Consider the following 9,615-nt stretch of genomic DNA (forward strand, 5'->3'; position numbering starts at 1 on the left):
AAAGTTACAAAATAGTCACTCAGTTATTTAATTTTGTCCTTTTTAGTCATTCAACTATCTTGAATTTTTTTTTTGTTTCCATTTTTACATTAGTTAGTTGATGACTAAAAAAGAAAAAAATTGAATAGTTGAGTGACCATTTTGTAACTTTTCATAGTTGGATGACTAAAAGAGAAATTTACTAATAGTTGAGTAACTACTAGTATAGTTTACCCAAAGAAAAAAAGACCAACATCATTTCAACAATCTTTATATATACAGATGATTACCTTCTCGTTTACTTCCCATACCACCAATTAATCGCTCACAGAGAGGCAATGGAATTTTCCGGTATCGTCGGCGGTATTCCGTTCATTTCGTTATTCATCTTCACCGGAATCCTCGTCAACCTCATCCAAGTAATTATTCAACTTCCCTTGTTTCGTTCACGATTCATGATTCATAGTTGCCGATTCTTATATATACACATTTTCAGGTGAGTTGTTATCTAACAATCTGGCCGGTGTCGAAAAGTACATTCCGGCGAATTAACGGAGCAATAACGGAGTTGTTATGGTTAGAGGTTGTTTGGTTGATGGAATGGTGGTCTGGCTTTGAGGTTCTCTTTTCTTTCTTTTGCATTATTTTTCCTTAAAATTACTTAAAAGGTTCTTATACTATATGTTTTTTTAATTTAGTCCCTTTACTATGATTTAATTATTTTGAATCTTCAATTTTTTTTTTCGAAATGTGTATTTCAGTTACCAGATCAACTTTTTTTTCTTCAAATTAGTCAAATAATTTGACTTGATTTATTTTTTAAAAAATATGATGATGTGAAATAAAATTATAAATATTTTGGGGTGAAAGTTAAATTTTCATTTTACAATGACTTAAATTAAATTATTTTTAGTTGAAAGGGATCAAAGTTGTTATTATTCCATTTAGCTAAAAAGGTAAGAACCTGCCTGCTCCCACCTTAGCTCTCTGTCATATCATCACATGTCTTCGTGATTGAAAATATACATTTCGAAAAGTATAGGGACCATAAATAATTAATTTATAATAAAAGCACTAAATTTACTAAAAACACATAGTAGAAGGCCTTTCCGTAAAATTTAACCCCTTTTTTGTTATATATTGTTCCCACTTTATTTATTTTTGTAGTCATAATTTATTTGGTTTCCTGTTACAGGTTAAAGTGCATACAGATGCCAAAACTTGTCAGTTGATGGGTAATAATAATAATAATAATAATAATAGTAATTAAATGAATAAATTTTAAGCATGAATGCAAATATGTACTGTAAAAATTAACATATAATTTTCAAGGAATTAAAAAACGTATATAATTGACATTTTTAAATCAAATATTAACATATAAATTTTTAGATATTTTAAAATTGAAAAAAATTAGTGCAATTATCTTGACCATGTTATATTTTATATTATTTTTATATTTATGATAAGGTTAAGATTCAATTTTTTGATTAATTTGAACGATCTTTAAATTTAACTGATTTAACTAAATAAGCTTAACATCAATCGATTTAGTCAATTAAGTAAGTTAATTAACTAAATTTTTATATATTATAAAATTATATTTAAATTATATGTTTATTATATATATTTAAAATAAATAAAATCAATATATTAAATTAATTAAGTTGATTAATTCGATTATAAATGTTAACAATTGATAACCAACTAATTTAATTAAACTTAACTGAATTAAAACCAATAAAACTGACTTAATCGATTATAACCAATTTCTACTGACTCCTGCAGGGAAGGAACACGCAATTATTATGCCTAATCATGTTTCAGATTCCGATACGCTACTTACATGGATTTTAGCACAGGTAGTTTTTTAATTATAAGAGGAGGGTAACTCCCTAATAACGCGACTAGCGCAACTTGAATTCAGACCACACCTAGACCATTGAATATCTTAATCATTGAGTCAAAAAACACAGAGTTGTATATATTATACACATATCATTTCACTTTTTATAATTATATATAAAAATATAAATATGAAGAATAAGGTTTAAATATGAAAATCGAATTGTTAATATTATTTTTATTAAATTAATGTTTATTATAATGTTTTTCTTATATGATTATCAAGTTTGATATTTTTAAAGGATAAATTATATTAATAGTTATTCAACTATTAGTAAATTTATTTTTTGGTAACCTAATTATTCAATTTTATATTTTTTTGGTCACCAACTGGCTAACATAAAATGGAAACATCCAAAAACTCCAAGACAATTTAGTGACTAAAAAGAACAAATCAAATAGTTGAGTGATATTTTGTAATTTTTCATAGCTAAGTGACCAAAAAGGAAAATTACCAATAATTTGGTGACAATTTTGTAACTTTTCATAGTTAGGTGTCCCAAAAAGGAAAAAAACATGGTTGGGTAAATAACAATATAGTTTGACATTTTTAAAATTTTAAAATGTCGCATCAGTGAATTTTACACAAAAATTTTAATGGTATTAACATTTGGATATGAAATTTGAAATTTGAAAAATAGAGTGATTGTCAGTAAGGCTTTCGTACAGTTGGTAAAGGTTCGAGACAATGCTCAATTGCCATGTGTGGGGCCTTAATCTAGACTATTTTGATTCTTAATCCATTTGTGTTGATATTAGTTTGATTTTAATTTGGAGTTACTTAGTCATGTATTTGTAATTATATTGTAATTGTAAACTCTAAATAAAAGCAAGGGACTACACTTCAAATATAAAAAGAGTACAAGGGCTTGGAGTATATTTTAACCAAACTTTGAATTACTTAATTTATTTTTATCGGTAAACAAATTGATTTATTTATTACATATTTTTATTAAGGTTACAATATGTCATAAGTCACTATATTCTTCGTAAATTTAAAATTCAGTCCTTTTATTTCTTTGCTTTCAAAATTTAAATCCAACGGTTATCACAATTAAAATTATGTTATTAAATTGGGTTTACTACAATGTTATTTTTAATTACATTGTTACCAGTGAGTATTTTTAAATTTTAAAATGTCACACAAATAGCAAAATAAACTTAACAGTTTAACAAATTGTACCTGAATTTTAAAATTTAAAAGTACAGGAACTTTATTCCTAAAATAGATATATAAGGACTAAGTTTAATATTTTGAAGAGTACAAGGACATATGATAGATTTTAACCTTTTATTAATTATAATTTTTATATAATATATTTTATGGCAGCGCGTGGGTTGTCTTCGTAGTGCACTAACAATAGTAAAGAAAACAACACGATACCTTCCGGTGAGTTTTTCAACCTCGCTTAATTATTGTTTAAATTAGGTATAATAGTAAATTTAGCTATTAATGTTTATATTTTTATTAATTTGACTCTTTTTAGTTGAATTTAGCTCTCAATATTTTAAAAATAATAAAATTTGATCATCAACCTTTTAAATAGAATTAGTTTATTGTTTTTATAGTGGACATATTGATGAAAACGTATACGTTATGTTAATTTTTGAATTTTATTTATTTTGACAATTTTTTTGAATTCTTATTTTTGAATATTTTTAAAATTTAAATTATTTGTTGATTTGACATATAAGACAATATTTTAAAAATATTATTGCTAGTGTGATTATTGTGAATCTTGTATTTGAAAAACGATATATTACATTCTCATGATACCAAAAAGCACTTTAAGTGATATTTAATTTTGTGGAAAATAATTATTAGTGGTATGTTAACTTCATGAAATATTTTATGTACTTAAGGCTTATACATATTTAGTCTAAATGTTTAACAGAAATGGAAAAATATTTTAAAAAAGTCTACCAGTGAAATAGAGGATAAACGACAAGAAAAGAGTATTATCTATTAATTTATTATAATTTTCTCGTGAAAAGTTCACTAAAACCAATGATTTGAGAAAAAAACAAAGGGATAAAGTGACATTTAGGGAGATAACTTTTTATTTTATTTTTTAGTGTTTGAAATTGTTTTGTCCGATATTAATAAACGGCGAATCTAGGGGTTGGTAGGTGATTCGGTCAAGGGAATAGAAAAATTTTCATTTTAGCCCTTTAAAATTTTTAAAATTTAAAATTAGTAAATGTAAAATTATACTTTGACCCCTTAAAAATGATAAAATTTTGATTTAATTCTTTAAATTTTGTATTTTTACTATCGTAAAATTACAATTTAATTTCAACCCCCTAAAATTTTTTTCTCGCTTCGCCCTGATATTAATCTCGAGATTTGGCATCTTTTTCTAATTTGGTCCTTCAACTTAGATTTCAATAAGGTATAATGACATGCCACTATGATTTTAAGTCACAACATCACTTAAATTTTTTGGAAATATTATATATTTGTTAATTTTTAGATATTATGTAAAAAAATTAATAACTTTCAAGTAATGACTTGACGTAATTTCAGAATATCATGTCACGCACTTGATCAGAATCGAAGTTCAGAGACTAAACTGGGAAAAGTTGCCTAGTTTCGAGATTAATGCAAACAAAAAAAGGGGACCAAATTAAAAAAAATGCTAAGTTCATATACTAAATATTGCTTTATCCATAAAATAAATATTGGCAGGTGTTTGGATGGACAAATTGGTTTTCAGAATCTATTTTCCTGGATAGAAATTGGGCAAAAGATGAAAGCAAATTGAAGGTAATTTAAATTTTCTTTTTCCTCATCACATTATATAAATATAATGTGGGTTAATTTTACTAAACATCCTCAAACTGTCAAAATATTTTAATTAAGTCCCCGATATATTAGTATTGTGTTAATTAGATCCTTACATAAGTTTAGTCGTCATTAATTTAGATGTTAAATGTCAGTTTAAATACGACATGGAGCTTTTTAAAAACACATTAATTAAATTGCAAACACGTGTACCTATTGTATGTGCAGCTCAAATCTGATGTATTAAAAGAACATACACCACCAATAAAATTTAGTATGATTATTTTTTTAAAAACGTGTCAAATAGAAGATATTCATGTAATAAGTATGCACGTATTTTAAATGCGCTACATGCCATATTTGAGCTGCTATTTAACATACAAGTTGATGGAAGGGTCTAATTGATACGGATAATTATACTTTGAGGTTTCAAGTATAATGTTTTGATGTTTTAGGACCAATTTAAAAATTGTAACATAGTTTGAGGAAGCTATGTAGAATTAACCCCATAAATATATATTTATGAACTGTAATCTACTTGATGTGATTGGCAGTCAAGTTTTGAAGCGTTAAGTGATTATCCGACGCCGTTTTGGATGACAATATTTGTGGAGGGAACACGTTTAACGGCTGATAAACTCGTTGAAGCTCAATCATTTGCTTCTTCTAAAGGCTACCCCATCCCTAAGAATGTCCTCATCCCCAAGACCAAGGTCTTTTTTTTTTTTAATAAAAATATTATTATTTTTTTATCCCTGAATTAGGTAATAAATTTCATTTTGATACCTATATTTTTTGGTTCGTTTTTGTACTTGAGCTTTGTAGTTATGTTCATTTTGGTTCTTGAACTTAGAAAATATAAAAAAATTGATGATATGGTACAATCGTACATTGTCACGTCATCAAATCTTGAGAAAATCTAAGTTTAGAGACCAAAAAGGACTTAGTTGCCAAGTTCAGGTATCAAAGTTATTGAGGGGAGGTCGAACTAACTTTGGGAGTAGTTTTTGAAGTGTTATCTATCGAGAGTCAATGGACCCCTAAATGGTGAATGTATTGTGCCTCGGGTGTCTGTGCTTGGTTTTATCCCCAAATTTTGTCTCCTAACTCTGTTCAGATTCATAGAGGGAGAACACCTCGCCCACCAAAGAAATGTGAGCATTTGGTCTTGATGAGATTTGAACTCATGCCCATTTATGGCATTAGTGAGTAAGAATACTATCACTGTGCTCACATTTCCTTGGCGGGTGAGGCAATCCCATCTTGTGAACCCGTTAAGGGTTTATGCGGAGTCATGAGACAAAATCCAAGAATAAATCGAGCACAAACACTCGAAGCACAATACTTCCATTGTTGAGAGGTTGGTTGACTCTTGATAGACAACACTTAGAAAGTTTCTCCTAGAACAAGTCCGACCTCCTCTCAACAAAAGTGAATAAAAAACAGTACAAGTATCAAAGTGAACTGAATTGTCAAATTATATTAACCCTTTATTAATTGTTGGGCTAATTTTCTGTGTATATAAATATTCAGGGGATAGTAACAGCAGTACAAAGCTTGAGATCCTTTGTTCCAGCAATTTATGATGTTACAATTGCTATTCCCAAACACCAACCTTTCTTCCCCACTTTACTCACTTTTTTGAAGATGCAACCTTGCAAGGTAACCTTTATTGTTTTTACATACACACATACACTATATATAGTAAAAAAATAAATAATAAAATTTTTAAGGAATTAAAGTGTAATTTTATTATATTAAATTATAATTTTATACATTTTAAAGAGATTAAATGATAAATTTATCAATTTTGGGATCAAGGTCACTACCTTCCTCTATTTATATCCGGGATTGAATTGTCAAGATTCAAAATTTTGAATCTAACCCTGATCGAAATTAAAAATTAAAGAATTTTTGGCTTAGTTGGCATGCACGGATTTGTGTATATATCCGAAAAATTCATTTGTTTACTAACGTTTGTTGGGTCGATTAATAAGAAATTAATGCCTTAAGATCATAGTTTTGAGCCTGGTGGATGTATGGAGATATAGGGGGACAGGGTTGAGAGATCTAATATTCATTTAAGAGCTTGATCTGACTCAACTTTAAATCCAATCGGAACTCTATATCATTGTAGAACATCAAAAAATATCATATATCTATATATATATTTTCTTCAATATAATATAAAAAATTGTTGTAATTTTGTACTTTTTTAAAATAACATAATAATATAACGCAGGTGGTAGTGCATATAAAGAGATATTCAACCAAGGATCTGCCTGAATCAGATCAAGGCATTGCTCAATGGTGTAGAAATAGGTTCATTGCCAAGGTATACATGCAATTTTCTTTTTCAATTTCCAATTTTCAGTCTATTCTTTATTTATTTATTTATTTTAGGTCTAGATATGGGTTTAGTCTATTATAAAAAAAAAATTTGGGTTTGTTCTCTATATTTTAATTTAACATATTTTGATCATTCTACTTTTATAATGATATTAGTAGGGCCCATATCGATACCATAGTAATTGCGATTAAAGTGATGATGTATTAAAAAAAAAAAAGAGAAGAGAGAATGCAAGCATTTAATTAAACATATGAGTTATTGGGTTTTTGTGTAACCCTGATTGCACAACCAAATAACAATAAAAAAAAATCTAACATTATTACTTTAACGACAATAATTAATGGTATTATCAATTTGGGCATGCTAATTACAATTTAAGAATAGAGAGGCCAAATAATATTAAATTAAAACCGAGAGATTAAATTTCAAATTTCAGCATAGTGAGCAAGGGTGTAGTTAGAGGGGATAGGTAGTGACAGTCAGATCAGGCCTAAATATGATATTAACACACTTTTTACTTGTTCAAGCCTCACCCAATCCAAAATAGGAGCCTAAAATTTTGTGCAAATTCATTCATATTTGTAAATGGTTAACCCAAGCTCATTTTAGTCCATCGATATTTTTTATTCATTAAAATTTTATACATGCAATTTAACATTTTTTTAATGTCTACAGTATATATATTATTATTGATTTAATTTTTGAAATTTATAAATTATATTATATATAAAAATAACATAATATAATATATCATAAACTTAGAAAATGGACTAGGTACGGCTGAGATCGAGTATTGAATGTTTGAGCTTGATCCCAATCCATGTTTTAAACAAGCTTAATTTATGTTTAGACTCATTTTTCGTGTCTAACATTTTTGCTCAAACCTTCCCAAATTTTGGGTAGACATTCAAATTTGGGTGATTAGCCTAATATTAACTTTAGTCCCTTTCAATTATAAAGTATACAAATTAAGCCCTCTCTAAACAATTGTTTTTAACTTTGAACCCCCGAGCTTTTAAATTTTTATTTTAACCCTTCCAATATCGAATTCCTGACTTCTAGATGAACTAAAACAACAATTAAACTTTTATTTTGTTTATATTTTGATTAATCAACAAAACTCTCTCAATAAAAGTTGTAATGCTCATTGTTTATTTATTTTTGTGTTGCTAAAATTCCAGGATGAACTACTGGAAAATTTTGCAGCAACGGGCACATTTGATGAAGAAGAAATCACAGAGTTTCGTCGTTCAACAAAGTCATTGATAGTAAGATTATCAATTTATCATACAAAATTAGTACATTATAATTTTAATTATCTGAAAGATTTTTTTTTCTAAATATGTCCTCATTAAATTTTGGGGTTCAATTAAAATTTTCAACAATTTAAAAGATTTAATGAAAATTTTTAAAAGTTTTTAAGAGCCTAATTAAAATTTTTAAAATCTTTCAGAAATCTAATGAGAGATTTCAAAAATATTTAAGGGAGGGAAGGTGAGCTAGGGACGTTTCCCTATATGTCATCAATCCCTGTACTTTTCAGAATTTTAAAATTTAGTCCCTTATCATTTTTAATTTAAAATTTTAAGGTTTAATTGATAATATATATTCAAATTCAAAAGAGCTATGTTAATAGTGTCATCAAATGAATTTTATTTTTAAATCAAATATGTAAATGAGCTAAATTCTTAAAATTAAAAGCAAATAAATTAAATTTTAAGAATTGAAAAAATAAAAATATGTATATATATATATATATATATATTGATTTGCTAATATATATGGTGATTGTTTATTTTTATTTTTGTAGGTTACTCTAATATTCGCCGGTATATTTTTAGTTGGAGGATGGATATTTTTGAAAAGGCTCTCAAGTGGATGGCAATATCCCACTTTAGCCACCATTATTGGAAGTGTTGCCATAGTTGTTCACATTTTCATTGAATTCACCAAAATGCCTCCACCAAAGATCAAAGCTACTCAAATTTGTACACAATAATATCTACATTAAAGCCTAAGTAATAATAATGATAATAATAATAATAATAATAATAATAATAATGTTCCTGAGTTGGTCATCGAAGTAACTAGAGTTGTTGGATTTTATGGGAATTTAGAATAGATTTCATACATATATATTGTTGTGTTTGATATATATATATAAATAAAAATATAATTTTGCAAGAGAGAGCTTAGAAATCAATACTCAATTCTATTTCTCATCAATAATTGCTTTTTTTTTTAATTATATGATTAAGATGATAATGAATGAGACTAAATATTTTATTACTGCTTAATAGAGGTGTAAATAAGATACCGGAGCTCGTAAGTTACTCAAGTTCAACTCGAAAAAAATTCAAACTCAATTTGGTAATTATCGAGCTGAGTTTGACCTCTAGCAACTCGAGCAATGAGTCAAGCTAAATTCGAGTTCATAATACTAGACTCGAACGGCTCAAACTCAATTATATCATGAGTTGAGCTTGAGCTTAAAAATAAATGTTCAATTAAGCTTGAGTTAAACTAAAACTCAAGCTTGATAGTATTCAAGCTCGGTTCGACTCGATTACACCCCTACTTTCTAACTCTTGACTTG

General features: G+C 27.2%; 1 protein-coding gene across 1 annotated transcript; it reads left to right on the plus strand.

The window, feature by feature from the left end:
* The first annotated feature begins 260 nt into the window (after nucleotides 1-260).
* Nucleotides 261-9,222, plus strand: LOC108469254 (1-acyl-sn-glycerol-3-phosphate acyltransferase 2-like). Its single transcript, XM_017770144.2, has 11 exons — nucleotides 261-398; nucleotides 476-598; nucleotides 1,175-1,214; nucleotides 1,768-1,841; nucleotides 3,215-3,274; nucleotides 4,574-4,651; nucleotides 5,224-5,382; nucleotides 6,203-6,331; nucleotides 6,912-7,004; nucleotides 8,201-8,287; nucleotides 8,830-9,222. The coding sequence occupies exons 1-11, from the start codon at nucleotides 318-320 to the stop codon at nucleotides 9,016-9,018; spliced, it is 1,113 nt and encodes a 370-aa protein (XP_017625633.1). The 5' UTR covers nucleotides 261-317; the 3' UTR covers nucleotides 9,019-9,222.
* The last annotated feature ends 393 nt before the right edge of the window (nucleotides 9,223-9,615 follow it).

Source organism: Gossypium arboreum, chromosome 8 (genome assembly GCF_025698485.1).
Source record: "Gossypium arboreum isolate Shixiya-1 chromosome 8, ASM2569848v2, whole genome shotgun sequence".
Lineage (NCBI taxonomy): Eukaryota > Viridiplantae > Streptophyta > Magnoliopsida > Malvales > Malvaceae > Gossypium > Gossypium arboreum.

What these genes read in the sequence shown, in the direction of transcription:
- LOC108469254 (XM_017770144.2), top strand. Translation starts at nt 318, where the DNA reads ATGGAATTTTCCGGTATCGTCGGCGGTATTCCGTTCATTTCGTTATTC. An exon ending in AATGGTGGTCTGGCTTTGAG is followed by an intron (nt 599 to 1,174) that starts GTTCTCTTTTCT and finishes TTCCTGTTACAG; the next exon opens with GTTAAAGTGCATACAGATGC. An exon ending in CAAAACTTGTCAGTTGATGG is followed by an intron (nt 1,215 to 1,767) that starts GTAATAATAATA and finishes TGACTCCTGCAG; the next exon opens with GGAAGGAACACGCAATTATT.